General features: G+C 39.0%; 1 protein-coding gene across 2 annotated transcripts in view; it reads left to right on the forward strand.

Annotated features, from left to right (window-relative positions):
• Positions 1-18,761, forward strand: part of MAML2 (mastermind like transcriptional coactivator 2) — a 333,389-nt gene that overhangs the window by 229,215 nt on the left and 85,413 nt on the right. For both annotated transcript variants that reach the window (XM_011374723.2, XM_023520259.1), the window contains exon 2: positions 1,686-3,224. In XM_011374723.2, the coding sequence (XP_011373025.1) occupies positions 1,686-3,224 (1,539 nt within the window). The remainder of the gene's footprint in view (positions 1-1,685; positions 3,225-18,761) is intronic.

Genomic DNA, 18,761 nt, shown 5'->3' on the forward strand with positions numbered 1-18,761 from the left:
TAAACAAGCCAATCGCTGCATATATCGTGGAAATGACGCAGGCTTTAGAACTTTGCAGACCTTGAGTTAAAGCCCAAGTCTACCACTTACTAGTATGTGACAGCGGGCAAGTTACTTAGCCTCTCTGAGCCCTTGTTTCCTTATCTGTAAAATAAAACATGTCTAATTGGGTTGTTGTAAAGACTAAGGAAAACTAACCATATTTAAAATATGTGGCATATATAATAGATGCTCATTTCTATTAATTTTATTGTCTTAATTAGGTTACCAAAAACCTTTAGAAGGGTACTGGAGCGGTGGTAAGTGGAAAGGGGGAGGAGGGCGGGAAGAGAAGTGATAGAACTATGTGCCTGGGAAGTACCCTTCTGCCTCAGGTATTTCACAGTTATCCTAAGCAAACATTAAATAATTTAAGTAGGTCAGCTGCACTGGAAAAGCCACACATTGATAGATGTAGGCTCTCACTTTAGAGGCAAATCAACAAAGATCTCAAGAACAATGGTGAATGTTTTATGTTTCTTTTTAATTTATTGGTGTGACTGCATGGTCCTTAAATCTTTCTCTATAATTTCTAAAGTTCATATCAGACAATCTAATCACTGAGTTAGTGAATGAAGTACTTTAACATTTTGTTGTTACTGTTGCTACTTAGGGAGGCCCTCCCCTTTCAGACTATAGTAAGCCATACTTTATATAAACTATAATTTATTGAGTTCTTACTGTAATAAGTGCCGTGCTAACCTTTACCTGCATGATCTCATTTCTTCTTATGAGTTAAGTGCTGTTGTCCCTGTTTTCTAGATAAGGAAATAGAGGCTCAGATAAATAAAGTGTCATGGTCACTTAGCACTCAGGGACAGAACTGGAATTTGAGCTTAGTTTAGTGAACTCCCAAAGCCTGCATTCTTAACCATTGTGCAGTATGCCTCTCTACATCTTGGATTTGGTTACGAGATTCAGACACAAGCCACAGAAGAAATGAATCCCCACGAAAGTCTATGCTTAGCATGTCTCATTTGATAAATGATAAAATCGTGGTTTCTCTGTAGCCACACAATGTAGTTACATGGGCCTGAATACAAAGCTACAGTTATTGGAGGAAAACAGATGAGCACCAGATAGTATATCTCCTTGGACACAACAATAATTCTAATTATTTACTTAGAGGATAATAGTGATGAAGGAGTTGAATCTGTGAAAAAAGAAACTGGTAATTTTGTCTCAGCTTTAGACGCTTCAGTGTTTCCCATCTTGGTCAAAATTATGCTCACTCCAGTTGTCTGTAGCTGTATGAGATTGTATTGCGTGTGCATGTGGAATATTTTGGCCTGCTCCACTTTGGTAATTAATTATAGATTTCGATATAGATATATAGATATAATATCAATAAACTCCCGATGATAAATGAAGAATTCTTCATCCATTGGCCTGTGTACCAATCATGGGAACCACGGTGATCTCTAGCCACTAATTGACCTGCTCCTCCAGGAACATTTTATTTTGTTCTATTTATGCTGCTGTGAGTGTCATTATATTCCAGACTGTGTTTCGTGTGTGCCTTTTTCTTTTTGAATCAATCCTGTGTATAAATAGAAGAACATTTAAATATTATGCCTCTTTTGATTAGAAGCATATCTGGATTCATAGCTCATATTTTTCTTTCTTATTTCTCCTTTGTTTTTCAGCTCCAGGGTTCCTTGAAAAGAAAACAGATAGTTAACCCATCTCCGGCCAATAGCAAGAGGCCCAATGGGTTCGTCGATAACTCGTTCCTTGATATCAAAAGAATCCGTGTAGGGGAGAACCTCTCCGCAGGACAAGGGGGCCTCCATGTAAATAATGGACAAAGTCAGATTATGTCAGGAACCTTGCCCATGAGCCAGGCACCCCTGAGAAAGACTAGCACCCTGCCTCCCCATACACATTCTCCTGGCAACGGTATGTTTAACATGGGCTTAAAAGAAGTGAAGAAAGAACCGGGAGAGACTCTGTCTTGCAGTAAGCACATGGATGGCCAAATGACCCAGGAGAATATTTTTTCTAATAGGTATGGAGATGACTCTGGAGAGCAATTGATGGATCCTGAACTGCAAGAGCTGTTCAATGAACTGACCAACATATCTGTGCCTCCTATGAGTGACCTGGAGCTGGAGAACATGATCAATGCCACCATAAAGCAGGATGATCCATTTCACATTGACTTGGGTCAGCAAAGCCAGAGGAGCACTCCCAGGCCCTCCTTGCCTGTGGAGAAGACAGTGATCAAAAGTGAATACTCACCTGGCCTAACCCAGGGCCCCTCGGGTTCTCCCCAGTTGAGACCTCCATCAGCTGGCCCTGCTTTCTCCATGGCTAACTCTGCCCTCTCTGCTTCCTCCCCAAATCCTTCGGTCCCTCAGAGCCAGGCTCAGCCTCAGACAGCCTCAGGAGCAAGCCGGGCCCTGCCAAGCTGGCAGGAAGTGTCCCATGCCCAACAGCTCAAACAGATAGCTGCCAATCGTCAGCAGCATGCCCGGATGCAGCAGCACCAGCAGCAGCACCAGCCGACCAACTGGTCAGCCTTGCCCTCTTCTACTGGGCCATCTCCAGGTCCATTCGGGCAGGAGAAAATCCCCAGCCCTTCTTTTGGTCAGCAGCCATTCAGCCCACAGAGTTCTCCCATGCCTGGGGTAGCCAGCAGCAGCAGCCAGTCAAAAGTCATGGCTAACTACATGTACAAGGCTAGCCCCTCAGCCCAAGGAGGGCACCTGGATGTGCTCATGCAGCAAAAGCCTCAGGATCTCAGCCGAAGTTTTATTAACAGCCCGCACGCGGCCATGGAGTCCCGTCTTGGCAACACCAAGCCTTTGTTCCACTTTAACTCAGATCAAGCAAACCAACAGATGCCTTCTGTTTTGCCTTCCCAGAACAAGCCTTCTCTCCTACACTACACACAACAACAGCAGCAGCAGAGCTCGATTTCAGTTCAGCAGCAACAACAGCAGCAACAGCAGCAACAGCAACAGCAGCAACAACAGCAACAGCAACAACAGCAACAGCAACAGCAGCAACAGCAGCAACAACAGCAGCAGCAGCAGCAGCCACCATCCCAGCCCACCCAGCCTCTCACAAGCCAGCCTTTGCTAAGGTCACCCTTGCCTCTTCAGCAAAAGATCCTGCTTCAGAAAATGCAGAACCAGCCCATCACAGGACTGGGGTACCAAGTCTCCCAACAACACAGACAGGTAAGGGCTCTACTACTCCAAACACAGAGTACCCACAGACCATCTGACATGGTCATTATGCTTTGTTTACCATTATGCTTGTGTTGGGTTGGGATCAAGACCACAAAGATTGTAGTGGTTCTGACAGATTCGTGAGAAGACCTCATGGAGTTACGAGCTGGTACTTCCTTGTAGGGTATCACTGTCATGGGGAGCTATCGTGATCAGAGGCTCTTGCTTATTAAGAATGTTGCATTATAATTCATGCCTTTAGTGACAGGTCCAGTTGTCAATAAGGTTTTTTTTTTATGCCTAATGTTTATTCATCCAGTCAATAAATTGATCATTAAGTCAACATGCACTTCCTGAGCACCTACCACATGCATGATATTGTGATTATACTGAGTATTGATATAAGGCCAGACATGATAGTAAGAGTATTTAAGGACCAGTTTAAACCCACATGAACCAACTGAAATGTCTAAATGCCTAACCCAGCATAATCCTGTTGTGACTATGTGTTGATACATGAGGGCTTAGCATCAACCTTAAATAAGACACGGTTCTTGTCCGCAAGTACAGTCAGGAAAGGGAGACAGGCTTTAAAAACTATCATTGTAATACTGAGTGGAAAGGGTAATGATATGAGAGCACAGAGGTCGGGTATCTCACCCAGCAAGGGGAAGTCAGAGAAGGCTTCCGAAGAAAGTAATGCCTGAGTTAAGTGTTAAAGGGTGAAATCGTCAGGACTGCAAACTGAAAAAAAAAAAAGAAAAGAAAAGAAAATCTGTGATTACCTCATATCCTGTGATTAACATAAAACAGAAGTTTTATTCTACCCCAAACATGAATAGTTTGAAAAGATAGCTCTGTGCCTCCAGAGCACATCCTGGTGAGTAAGCTCTGATTCCTAGGGAACTTGAAAGAGGAAACTCTTCCAGGAGGAAAGAAAGAAAGGAAGTAAGGGAAAGAGGGAGGGAGGGAGGGAGAGAGAGAGAGAGAAAGGAAGCCTGAATGTTGCTTTGTGCGTATAACTTGACAGGTCTACATTTGGGTCCAAGCACAAAGACAGCACATTACATGGCAAAACAATATGTCAAGTCAGTGTGATGGCGCAGAGCCTAATTCCAAATCCCATTCCTAGAGCAGTTTTTGTGGCCAGTGCCCAGAAAAGAATGCCACAAGCACCAGTCTGTGGCCGAGCTAACCTTTGCCCTAGATGTGTGCCAAAAGAAATTAGACTCAATTAGGATTCAAGAGTTGTGTACTACGTAAAGCTTTCAGCTCTTATTCACTTAGAGCATGTGTTTTTTAGTTATAGATTGTGAAGAATGAATTTTGAATAGAGTTGTATGTATATTTTACAAAGTTCAATTTTTAACATGGGTACTTTTGGGAATCATTGAAAAGCAAACAGTATTGTGGAACTACTTTCTAAATTACGTGTAGCCATTTTGATTTGGATGAATTTAGGTTCAAGTTCTTCCTGACATTCACTAGCTATGTGACCTCAAGGAAGTCACTGAACTTCTCTAAGTCTCAGTTCCCTCACCTTTAAAACTGATAATAATATATCCTAGGATTTTTTTTTTTTGAGAATGAATTCTCAGCTCAGAGTGTAGGATAGTGTTGGCTATTATTATGATAATTGTAGAAAGAGACATGTATGACATCATAATATTTTTAACAAGTATTAGTATTACATAGGAGAGACACTGGAGTAAATCTGAAATTCTGACATAAATAATATTGGAGGAATAAAGGAGAACTATCTCTAATTCTTCTATTGTCTGGCAATATGGTAAGTGGGGAGTGATTTACCCTCCCTGAGCCCAGACTTCTGACCATAAAAATGGAAATAATAAATAATGAGATATTAATGACAGTTAGCATCTATTAAGTATTTACTCAATAACTGGCATAACTTCTGTCTCCTCTGCTTGTGGCATATCACTTCACCCTTATTAGGGAAATACCACTATTCTCATCTTACAGGTGAGGCAACTGAGGCACAGAGAGGTTAAATAACTTGCCCACAATCACACAGGTAAGTAGCAGAGCCAAGATTCTGGTCTACTTTGAAGGTTGTGCATTCAGTCACTAGTTTGTACAGCTCACAGGTAGGATGTTGGGAAATGAATGACCACTTATAGATCATTGTGGGACTCTCAAAAGATATGTTTCTTTTAATAGCGAGCCATATGTACATAATCTACATAGTAGATTAAGTCCTTTGGGGATAGAGAAAATCTTAAATCTCTAATCTTTATAGCTGTTAATTTTCTTTTTTTTTTTAAATCTGTGTGACTTTTGACCTTCCTGTGGGTGAACCTCATGGAACTAACAAAAATAAACAATTTACAGCAGGAAATATATCTCTTCTGTGCCCCTTCAGCCCTTTTGGGGGGAGTCTTCCTGCCACCTCCAACATCTGTTCTGTTTCCAGCTCCACTGTTCATAACAACTATATACCATAGTGCTGACCTCTTAGCCCCTACCTGAGCTTCTAGGCTCCAAGGACACCAGTAGGTGCTAATGGCCAAATCAACAAACATCTTCCAATGCCTTAGATCATTTTTTACTTTTCTCAATGTGTATGATACACATGATATCAAGATAATTTTTATCTTTTCAAGAAGGCCCTTAAATAGTGTTAGAAACCATGGTGGCATTTCAATCTAAAGACCTCTTCTAAATAAACAGTCAGTGGCTACCCATCTAAAGCTTTATTCCAACTTTGTAGATTGAACCACATTGTCCCTTCTAGCTTAACAATTCTGTGTGATATGACTCCGAAGTCCTCTGTCTGAGTTGTAAGCAAGTGTATCAGAGCTCCATAGTCAAGTAAGTGTTGCCCTCTTGAAAGCATTCACCTTTGGGGGGTTGGACTCATTCTAATAATGGTTCTCTTGTTCATTACAGTTATGGAGTTTTTCTCTGGGGATTGTCTTCAGAGCTTTTAGTACATTGAGTAGATTATTACCAGTGCAATAATATTCATCCTGTCAGGGTGATTTTTGAACACAATCAAGCTGCATAATGCTGCTTTGGGTCAAAAATAAGGACTAACTCTGATTTGATAGGACTGCATTTCAAGTTTGGTTTGTGAGTTTTTTCTGAAGCAATAACGAAAATAAATGAATTGCTTCTAGGATGATAATTTTGAGAAGCAACTTTCATTTGGATGTACATATTTCTAAGTTTTTTTTCTAATTCTTCTTGTCTCATCCAGTATATTGCCAAGTATTCTCAACTCAAAGAGAGTTGTTTTAACCATCCATCATGGACAGTACAAATGTGTATTCTCATTTCAGATTAGCTAAATCTCTGTTATTCATGACCAAAGTCATGTAAGGGGAGGGATTGGTAATTAAGCAACTAAGTTCGTCAACTAAAGCATCCTAAATGAAAAAACACTAGTCACAATTTCTTTTTCTGCTTGTTATACTCACTTTGTGTCAAATGTAGGAAGATTTACTATAGGATTTGCTAATTGGAGCCCTTTAGCCTTAGAAATGCTAGAAAGCTGGTCTCTCTGCTACAAAAATGGTAGACTGAATTTGTTGACCAGTTACTTGTCATTTGCCTAGTGGAATGTGAAAAGATGGCCTGCTCTTCACCTTTCATAGCCCAGACAGATCTGCCTGCTCAGGCAGAGACTGCTTCTGGGGGATTCCTATGCCCCTATCCCTTTCTTGGGTACCCACCTCTGTTCTCCTAGAGGTACTAGCAAAATGGATTCATCACAATCAAATTGTAGAGACATCTTTATTGTTCCACGTCTGGAGTGGCTTTAAGTAACCCTTTAACCCCAGAGACTGAGAGAACAAATGATGTTTGGTGTTTTACAAAATGTCTTCAGTGGTTCTCTCTTGCTAATGTTTGGGGTTTTGCAAATGGAAATACCTCCTGGCTATAATTTTCTTCCCTTTCTGATTTGAAGGTTATGGGAGAGGGCAAGAGAGGGATGTAATACATGTAGTTCTGATTTATCTTCATGTCACTGCATACTTGTTTAAGGTGTGAAAGAGTTATTGGTTGACCAGGACTCGTAAGAGTCCAGTCTAAAAGCACTAACCTCTTGAGTCAAAAAGTGATCTTTTTCAGAGCTTTTTAATCAGACACTTAAAAGTGTGAGTTTTTTCTAACATTAGATCCATGAAACTCAAGTGGATTCTATATTTGGTTTAGAATTCTCCCATCTCTAAAAATCCTGAGAGGGAAGGCAGCCAGTGAATGGCTGGTTTGTTATGACTGAAACATAAATTTGTACTTTTCCTCCTTAGTTTAAAGCCAAGTTCCTCAATCACATATTAAGAACCCCGCCTCTCACTTTCTCTAACTAGCCAAGTTTATCCTTCACTACTCTACATTATCAACCCTGACGTAAATCAGGCAAGTCTCCTGATGTTCTCCTTCCCTCTTTTTAAAGATAATTTTGTATATATCTGATCTTAAAGATGAACACTCAGAAAATTGTTTCCCAGTTGGCCTGCGTGAGGGTGGAGGAATCACTGCAGCTCTCATATACTGACGATACTTCAAATTCTTATAATTGCTCAGTGAAAGTGCCAGAGAGGGAATAGAAACTTGAATCAGCTGGACATGCCTTTTCTAAAGGGAAATAGTTATGAATTCAATGTTCTGCAACAATATAATATCCAAACAACCCCTTTTCTAGGAGCTAGAGGTTGGCTAAAAGGTCAACCAATTAGGCTAGTGTCAGAGTTTGGGTTTAGGGGCTAGAATCAAATTAGAGAAAGTCAGTAGCATGAAGGGCCAAAGACAAAGCCAAGCTAAAATCCTAAAAGAGTTGGGAAACAAAATCAGTCAGTATAGTCAGAACCCAGGAGTGAAGCCAAAAGATAATAACAAACCTATAGTTAAGGATAAAGTATAAATGACATGAAATCTAGAGTGAAGTTAGAATAAGAGACCCAAAAGATGCTAGGTGATCATCATAAATGACCTTTGACCATTGGGTGATTTCTATTTTGACTCACCTTGGCTGGGCTTTGCTAGCAAAAGGGAAAAGGGCTGCTGGTACAGACATACGGAGGGTTGTCGTGGCAGGCCAGGAGCATATGTTCGCATTTTCATTTCATCTTTGATATTTTATCATTTATCTCTTAAATTTACAAAGGAAACAGAAATTTGTTTTTAATACTTCATGAAAATAGTGCTAAGGCAAGGATCCAGGGTGAATTTCCAGACACATATGTTAATATAATTTATACTGAAGAATCTTGATTGGCAAAATTAGCAGAAGGGATTTCGCATGTGTTTTGTTAGTTTGTGTTGGTTGGTTTATTTGAACAGTAGTACAAACTCTGTGCCATATACAAATAACCTGAGTCATGGATATCATCGACGCTTTTTTAACAGGTGAGGATACTGAGGCTCAGAGAAGTTATATAACTTCATAAGTTACAGTTAGTAACTAGTCTGATTTTAAGCCCAGTGCTAATAACTACTATTCTGCCTAAGTTAAGTAAATAGGTAGAGGTGGTTTGGGTTGTGCTAACAGGGCCTTTATGTGATATCTGTTTGAAATTTCACTGTTGTCTACATTCCCAATTTATTTCTACCTCAGGGAAAATTTAAGCTAATTCTGCTACAGGGAGTGGGTGGGAATCTTCAAACAATTCCCTGAAGTTGCCTTATCTGAATCCACAGATCTTTATGTTTCCTGGTGTGCCCAACCAGGAGCCACAAACTAAAGATTCCGGGCTAAATTAAGTACTGCTCTATTCTTACCTCTAGCAATATTCATTCATTCAAAATATATTTATTGGAAGCCTGCTATATGCCAGGCACAGTTCTGGATACTGGTACTACAACTAAGAACAAAAATGAATGTGTGATATAGTAAGAAGAAAAATAAAGTTTAAAAAAGCTTTTAAAACATAAATAGAGAGAATTTTCAAATTGAGCTATTTTTATCATATCACAGGCTTATTCTTGTTTCTGTTGCTAGGCTGATTTGCTGCTGGGCTTCTTGGTACCTCTGGTCTTAGATAAAAATGGAAAAACCCAAGGGAATGGTATATGATTTAGTTTTTAAAGCCAGAAATCCAAGGGTTTTGTTAGATTTGTTTTAATGATAAGGAAAACTTATTTTATTTTTCTTTAACATAACCCATCAAGATTTAAAAACCTGTTCAGTTTCACAATAGGGTGAAACTATAATTCTTGCACTCATTCATATGATGAAAATTTATTGAGCACTTACAATGTGCCAAGAATTGGAGATTAAAAGATTAAATGATGCAAAGAACTCTCTTTGCACTCATCTAAAAGATCAGGAAGACATGGTCCCTCCTTTCAATGAGCTTTTGATCTGAAGAAGACATCTGTCCCTAATACTTATTGGATTTCCATTGATTATACAGACTACATTGTCCTAATCCTTGACAGTCTACTCTACATAGCGACTGAGCCCATATCACATGGGCCTTGCCCCTAAATCTACAAGTCCAACATGTTATTTTAACCTTTTATAGAATAGAACTCTATTTGCTGGGTATTCCACTTTCATTTCTATTTTGTCATCCCAGTGTGTAATAACTCAGAGCACAATAGCATGAATTAGTGTAAAGCAACAATTAAATCCTTTATCCCTCAATAAAGAAATAAACACAAAAAGAAATAAACACAAGAAAAACATGTTAGCCTTGGAATCATAATTAAAAAAAAAAAAAGTTTAAATCCACAGTTAGGGGAATGGCTTCTATTATTCTCATTCCAAGGTCTTCGTCCATGTGTTATATCCATCAATAAGAGCTGTGCATTTAAAGCATTAGTGGGTAATTTAGCCTGTTGAATACCAACTTTCCAACTAGGGAAAAAAAGGGGTATGAGGTTAAGAAATAGATTTGATCCTGGAGACTGAAATGTAAGAGGGTTAATGGAAAATCTGACAGATATTTAACTGTAATGTGCATTAATGTAGGTGACTCAGACAATCCCCTTTGCACCTATTTTAATTAGTTTTGCCTTTTCTAATCAGATGTCAGTTATCAGTTTGGTAGAGGGGAGCAGTGGTTTCTTTCTGTGAAATCAAAAGGAAGCAAAAATCCATTTAGCTGGTGCGCTACTGTAACCAGTAAATTTTCACATTAATGTTAATTAGAGTCAAGCACAAACACCTGAGATTCTGAAGGTGTTTATGGAGTTTTAGGTTTGAAACAAAAGACTGAACAAATTTTTAGACTGGTAAGCATCAGAGAGATGCAATGTGAGCGAATCATCTTACCCCTTCTACATTGCGTTTTAAGCAGGGAAGACCAAACTTACACACACACACATGCACACACATGCACACACGCACATGTACACACACACACACATGCACACACAACCCGGGCAGCTCTATGGATACTAATTAGAGAACTCTGGCTGAATATTTACATTTTATGCAATGAATCTGAACAATAAAGTGACATCTTATTCTACAAGCAATAAATTGAGCATAATAAAGGGAAGCCAATGACTACTTTCCTTTGCATCCTGCAAAATCAAGTTTCAAGGTCCCCCAGGATGAAAGAATGAGGGTGGTTGACCTGTTTCCCTTTCTTTGGACTGCTAATTCCCTCCACCATGAATCACTGGCATTTTCCACAGTTTACTTTTCACAGGAGCTTAAGTTCAGCTCCACCTTTAGGAAACATGATCTTAATAAACAGGGAGCTTTTTTGGCCCTACTTCTTAGTCCACAGGTCTGTGTGGGTGAGCACATGAGGGTGTGGCCTCCCATTCTGGTCTTTGGCTCACATTTCTACTCCGTCTCTGTGTCTTTGTCTCATTCCTCTCCACATTGGCCATACCCTTTTCTCTTTTACTCTTTCCCTAAGGACCAAGTTTGAACTTGCCTCTTCCCTGACCTCCTTGAGACCTGTTCTATGGCAGGCCTTGAAAGGGGTGTTGAGGACATTTAGCCATTGGAATTCTCATTGGCAACAGGGGTGAAGAGATATTTCCTGGTGAATGATCTCTATTGGGGAATGCCATGAGGCCAATGAGATGGCAGGTATATCTCTATGTCCCACAAGTTCTGGCACAGATGAATGAATTCTAAATGGACATACTGAAGGACAAAACATCCAGGATAGGTTCTGACCATTGCCCCTTCTCACTTCAAGTGCTTGCTAACTGGCCTGCCTCCTTCCAGGCTTGCCAACCTGCAACCAGAGTGAGCATTCCAAAATAGAAATTTGGTCATGTCCGTCACCTGCCTAAGCCCCTTAAATGATCTTCATTTTCTCGGGAAAAGATCCATCTCCTTATATGGCTTATAAAACCTTGTGTGACCTGGCTCCTGCAAGGACTCATGATTAATTGGTCTCTATTTCCAGCTTTCTTCTTCTCCTCATTCCCACCCATTCACTTGCATTTCTCCTTCAAACTCATACACACTCTGCACTCTAGCTCCCTCCATAAAAAGTATCCTCCAATTCCTGAAAAGTACCATGCTTTCTCTCACCCACAGGTCTTCAAATATGCTGTTCATTCAGTTTGGAACATTATTCTGCTCTACTCTGCCTGATTAACCTAACCTTAAGTTTTTTCAGTGCCAGCTAAGACATTTCCTCTAATAGGTTTTCCTGGCTTCCCAAACTCCATTTCTATTCTCTAGCAGCTCCCTCTACTTTCTCTTCTAGCAGGTACCAACCCTCATATATCTTTGTTCTTATGTGTCTTCCTCAACTAGACTGCAAGCTATTTGAAGGCAGGGATTGTGTCTTTCTTCTCATTGTATTCCAAACCCTAACAAATCTACTATGTGGTAGACACCCAAAACGTATTTGTTGGACAAATGAATTATACCTTTGACCCATCATCCTTTCTTCTGTTCTGAGGATTTGAGGATGATATCACCCTCTCTTCTTCAGAGGTAGGAACAGGAGCTAGCGCTTCCACCTTCCTTCATACCAGGTATGCACTTAACTCATCATTTGCCCATGGACCTGCACCAACAGCTCTAATATCAGAACTGGTAACCAGAGAATTCACTCTCAGCTGCTCCATGGATTGAACCTGTGGAAGGAGATTCTGCAGAGGTACTTAAAAAGGTTTTTTTAATTTTTCAATTAAAGTTGACATTCAATATTATAATAGTTTCAGATGTACGGCATAGTGGTTAGACATTTATATAACTTACGAGGCGATCCCCCAATAAGTCTAGTAGCCCCCTGACACCATACATAATTATTATAATGTTATTGACTATATTCCCTATGATATATACTTTACATCCGCATGACTATTTTGTAACTATCAATGTACATCTTAATTTCTTCCCCTTTTTCACCCATCCCCCCAACCACCCTTCCATTTGGCAACCACTAGAACATTCTTTGTATCTATGAGTTTGTTTCTATTTTGTTTATTCACTTATTTTGTTTTTCATATTCCACATATGAGTGAAATCATATGGTATTTGTCTTTCTCTGTCTGACTTATTTCACTTAGCATAATACACTGTAGGTCCATCCATGCTGGCACAAATGGTAAGATTTTATTCTTTTCTAAGGCTAATATTCCATTGTATATATGCACCAGCTCTTCTTTATCCATTTGTCTGTTGACGGACATTTAGGTCGTTCCGTATCTTGACTATTGTAAATAATGCTGCAATAAGTATAAGGACACATATATCTGTTCATATTAGTTGGATTAGTTTGGATTTCTTTGGATAAAAACCCAGAAGTGGGATTGATGGATCATATGGTAGTTCTATTTTTAATTTTTTGAGGAACCTCTATACTGTTTTTCATAGTGGCTGCACCAAATTATAGTCCCAAAAACAGTGCATGAAGGTTCCCTTTTCTCCACATCCTTGCCAACACTTGTTTGTTGATGATATCTCATTGTGGTTTTAATTTGCATTTCTCTGATGATTAGTGATGTTAAGCATGTTTTCACATGTCTGTTGGCCATCTGTATGTCCACTCTTTGGAGAAGTGTCTATTCAGGTCCTCTTCCCACTTTTTAATTGGATTGTCTGTTTGTTTGTATAAGTTCTATATATTTTGAGTATTAATTCCTTACCAGATGTATCGTTGACAAATATCTTCACCCATTTAGTAGGTTGTCTTTTCATTTTGTTGATGGTTTCCTTTGCTATGCAAAAACTTTTTAGTTTGATGTACTCCCATTTGTTTATTTTTTCTTTTGTTTCCCTTGCCCAAAGACACACACACACACACACACACACACACACACACACACACACACACACACACACACACATTACCAAGAGCAATGTCAAAGAATTTACTGCCTATGTTTCTCCTAGAAGTTTTCTGGTTTCAGGTCTTACATTTAAGTCTTTAATTCATTTTGAGTTTATTCTTGTATATCTTCTGTGCAAATGTTCTAGTTTCATTTTTTGCATAAATCTGTTCAGTTTTCCCAACACTATTTATTGAAGAGACTGTCTTTACCTCATTGTATATTCTTGTGCAGAGGCACTTTTAATGGAGGCTGAACTGAGCTGCATCATAGGGAATAGTATGGGTAAGAGTCAACTAAGAAAATTTTATCAGCAATATTTTAAGTGATTCTCTCTTTCAGAAAACATGTGTGGACCATCAATAATTTACCAATAGTGACCAAGACACAACCCCTGTCCATCTGATAGAAACAAGTGATTATAATGTAGTATTACATGGTTTCTGATATAAGATGCTATAAGGTATTCTAAGAACACAGAGATGAAGCACCTATTATAGCCTTGGGAACCAGAAAAGGCTTCTTAGATGAGGTATCATCTAAGTGTCTACCTCAAGAAAGAAAAGGAGTTAGTGAGATGAAAGAGATAATGCTTTCTAGACACAGATTGAGTTCTTTTGGAAGAGTCCCTGTAGTTCAGTAGGGTTGGATGATAGAATGCAAGGTCAAGAGAGGAAAGAGATAAGACTAGAGAGGTAAGCTGGGGCCAGATCATAAAGAACCTTACAATCTATAGTCAGGAGTTTAGATAATTGTCCTGAGGGCAAAAGAAAGTCATGGGGGAAATTGTATGGTTCGTTTTTAAGCAGAGGCATAACCGATGCCTATCACAAGGTAGCTGCTTACATCAAACATGTTGAATGTTAAAGATTCAGATTTGCTCTCCAGAAATATCACTGCAGTTACACTATAGAAAACATACAGGGGCAAGGGGTGGGGGGGCGGGGGGTGGGCAGGGCAGGGTGGCAGGCCAGGGGCAAGGAGACCTTCACAATATCTATATGCTAAGAACATCTTAGAGATTTCGAATGTACAGCTGCCGTGGGACCAGGCAGCTCCTCCCTTCTACCAAACTCTGAATGCCTCTTTTTAAACTAATGCCTCTGTTCACTAGTCCTCTCTCCCATTCTCTCCCTTGCTCCTCACATTTTGCTTCTCTAAGGCCAATACTATACTTCAGCTCTTGCTCCAGAAGACTTGTCCCATCAGGTACTATCTCTTATATCTTTCCTCTCTACTTTCTATCTTTAAACATGCTCAAGTCTCCAGCATCCTTCTACCCTCCTACCTCTTTGAATCCATTTTCCCAGTTACCAGGCTTAGAACCTCTGCAGTCTGTGTAATTCCTCTCTCTCCCTTAGGCCCACCTTCCCACATGCTACTCTAATGCCACTGGTGACCATCCACACCTCTTCTTCTTCTCCATCTCCACTGCTGCTGCCCCACGTGCTCACATTATCACAATATGCCCTTCAATCTCCTTCTTTCCAACTCCCTTGTCCCTCCCAGTAATGGAATGGACAGACAGTGTGTCTAAGCAATTCTGACTTCCTCCACATTCCTTAGGGCTGAGGCCAGTGGTGACGATTCTAGTTACTTCTGTTGCTTTGCCAGGCCTTCACTCTGGAATTTCAACTTAACCCAGATCCAGTCACTCCTTAAGGTTCCTCTTCACAGGACCAGCTCTCTTCCCTATGACTATCTTTTGTCCAGTCAGTATCTTTTCTCTACTGTCTACCTGCTTAGACAGTTCTGAGGTGTCTTGGAACCCTAGCCTCTGGACTTTTACATCCCCTGCCCTAACTGCCCATGTTGCTATAATCACCCCTCCTCAAGCTGTGAAAGAAGTAAAGTTCATTTCTTCCTTATCTAGTGCATACAACATAGTGCAAACACATCCAGTACAGTTCTTGTATTATATTATAATTTTGCTTAGGCATCTATTTGGTCCACAGAACTGTGAATTCCTAGAGAGCTGAGACCGTGGAATTTGTCTTTCCCTCTCTGAACTCACAAAGCATTTTGTATCTCTCATTGCATTCATGGCTTTCTATCTTGAATGGTAGTCAAGTCTATACTTTAACCCTTCCACTAAACTGTAAGCTCCTTGAGACCAGAATCTGTGTATAATTCACCTTTGCACCTCTAAGGGCTAACAGAGCACCTGAGAGTAAGTCTCAACATATGGACACAGAAACAGAAGGAGAAGAGGGGAGAGCAAATCAAGGAATGGAAAGCTGTTATGGGGTGTGTGTGTGTGTGTGTGTGTGTGTGTGTGTGTGTGTGTGTGTGTGTATCTGTCTGTCTGTCTGTCTGTCTGTGTTATAGGCTGTATGGTTTTAAGGTCAAAGGAAAAGAAAACTATGAATAATTTTTATATCAATCTGAATATAAAAGGTATATTATTGAGAATTTATATGTTGTTTATTTCCAAAAATGTCATAAGCATCTTACTGACCATATAGCCTTGGCCAAGTTACTTAAATTCCCTGAAACTAAGCTATATAATCTGTAAAATGAGAATGATACCTATTTTGCAAAATTATTGAAAAAATTCCATGAAATAACCCATGAGACATACAAAAAGTACAAAGCCTGCACCTCGTAGGTAATTAACACGTGTCAGTTTGTTTCTCTTTGCAAAGTAAGGATCATCAGAACTAATTCCATTAAAACAATCCAAATTAAATGTTAGTAGACACGTGTAATGAGTGAATTCCAAAACTGAGCTCTCATTTAACTCCAAGTTTCTAGGCAACTAAGGAAAAAGAAATTATGTGGGGATATAGGGGTTTTTTGTTGTTTTTTTTTTTAATATAAAAGAAAGCATGCAAGTTCATCAGTGGAGGCAAACTTTTTCCTGGAAATGAATTCAAAGGTACCTTTATCATTGAGGGAATTAGGTAATATGACGGACATCTTCCACTGGAAATTTTGCAAAGACATTATGACACTGTTTATTTTAATGTTTCTGTTATTAAGCTGCATTATAAAATCTGAAGCCAAAATACTAGATTTGAAGTCAGTGAATATTTTTCCCGGGGAAGCTAAGTTAATGTGGTATAAGTATAATGCATTCTGAAGCTCTGTTTCAATGTTTCTCAAACTGCTTTAGCAAGAATACTTCTTTCACCCCATCCTCTTTTCAGGGTTTCCCATAGGTTCCTTAGAGAGAGTTTTCAAACAAGGTTCTGGCTTATCCCAAGAATGGAGTTTAGAGACTATATAGGAATGCATAATTAAAATTCCCACTGACTGCCTCACTCAAATATCAATTGTCTCGAATGAGTTTCTGGCAACCCATGCATTGTATAAAGTAGATTAGATCTGTGGAATGTCTACCTCAGAATCAGATTTCAGGGAGAGCTTTTTAAAAATCCTTTTAAGCTATAATCTTATCCATCCATATAGGACGAAACTACAAACTTCAGATATGACCCCTCAGCTCTCCAGACAAGGCTCATTAAAAATCATCATAAAAAAAAATCCAGCAATCAGTATAGTTATTTATCATTCAACAAATATTTAAGCACCTCCTGTATACAGAAAACCATGCTAGCTGCTATAAGAAATGTAATTAATGGGATATGCTGTGTAGTAAGAGCAGCATGAATATACATGAGAAATACAACATGTGGATTCTGGGCCCAGACTTGTTGCTGAGTAATTTACTTTTAGTCATCAGACCTTGTTTACTTCCTTTATTAAAACTGTATTCTATAATTCTGAATTTTGAGATTCTAAAATACAATTACTATCCTTGTTTAAAAATTTATTTTAAAATTTTTTATTAAGACATGCAATTTATATAAAAAGACAAATATTGCAAAAATGCAAAAGTTATTCATTGGTACCCTATTCCCTCACTTTTCTTCCTCTTTAGAGGAAACCACTTTCATCATTTTGAGTTGCTTCTTCTGGTATTTACCTTCATATTTCTAAATTCATCCATACCTGATACCTCTGAATTTACTAATTTTAAGCAACATCTATTATTTATTATAATGTGTGAAGATTTTAGTTTTATTTCCAACCTTTTCTCTCTCACTCTCTTAGCCACAATATGGTCATGTCAAAAATTTGCTTAAGTCCATATCAATGTTTTCAGAATTATGAAGAGAGAAATGTTTGCTACTAAAACAATAAGTGTACTATAATGATAATTCCTCTCCAGGATGAAAGTGTCTAATTTTTTTTTTTCATTTGTAAAGTTTTTTTGAATCTCTAGCTAAGTTTTTTCATACCGTCCAACAGCTCTGTAAAACATCTCTCAATACATCTTCCACACTGTAATTCCTGTCAAATAAACTATTTGCTCTGTCTCTTTTCTTGGCTACATCTCCCCAAGAGCCTACTGTCTCAGCAACAATCTTGACGGGTGTATTCTAGGCCTGCTGATACAGCTATCATCCTAGGATTTCCTGCCACCATCCTGAGAATCCCTTCATTTCTTTCCTTCATGAGATTTCCTGCTTCTGGATCTCTTGTGTTTCTCTATTATTCTTTTTATTTACTCTCTCATTTTGGTGGACTATGTCCGCTGTAGCTTCTTAACAAAGGATATATGAAAGATTAAGTCTTCAAACCTTCAGAGAAATCATAACCTATCTGGGGCAATGACAAAAAACGACAAAACATCAAGAAAGAAAATTGTCGAACATAGATTAAGGTCTAGCAAGCATACTTGGTGCTGCAGAAAGGAACTCTCATTTACTGAGCATCTGCTATGTGCTAAGTGCTTTCTCCATGACATTTCTAAGAAATAGGAATAATTTTCTTTTTTCTTCACGAAGAAGTTGAGGACACGGTGGCTTAATAATTTGCCTAAGTCACACAGCTATCAGGTGGCAGAACTAAAACTCAGATCATGTTTGTCTGCTTCTAGCCATGCTCCACACACTACATCTCTTAGCCAAAAAGCATAAATGCATAATCCTTGCCCTCAAGGAGTTTATTCAAACATGTCTTCAATCGAATGTCAAACAATTGCTATTTTTTGGCCCAATATGCTGCCCTATTAAGGGTGTGTGTGTGTGTGTGTGTGTGTGTGTGTGTGTGTGTGTGTGTGTGATTAGACTGATTAATGCAACAGCTATTTTCATAGTCCCATGTACATCAAGATTTATTATGACATTTTTCTGTGAAATTCTGGAACAGAGCTATTTCCAAAGGAGATTTCAATTCTTTATCCCCCTTTATTTATTAGGGATTAGGCAGTTACAGTCTGATCTGGTTACAACTGAAAATATGTTAGTGGTTTTGCCCTTCTCCCTGGTGGATTTTGGTTTCTATGGCAGTCAGTTCGTTTTCTGACATTTATCACAT

The sequence above is a fragment of the Pteropus vampyrus genome, unplaced genomic scaffold (assembly GCF_000151845.1).
Source record: "Pteropus vampyrus isolate Shadow unplaced genomic scaffold, Pvam_2.0 Scaffold254, whole genome shotgun sequence".
Lineage (NCBI taxonomy): Eukaryota > Metazoa > Chordata > Mammalia > Chiroptera > Pteropodidae > Pteropus > Pteropus vampyrus.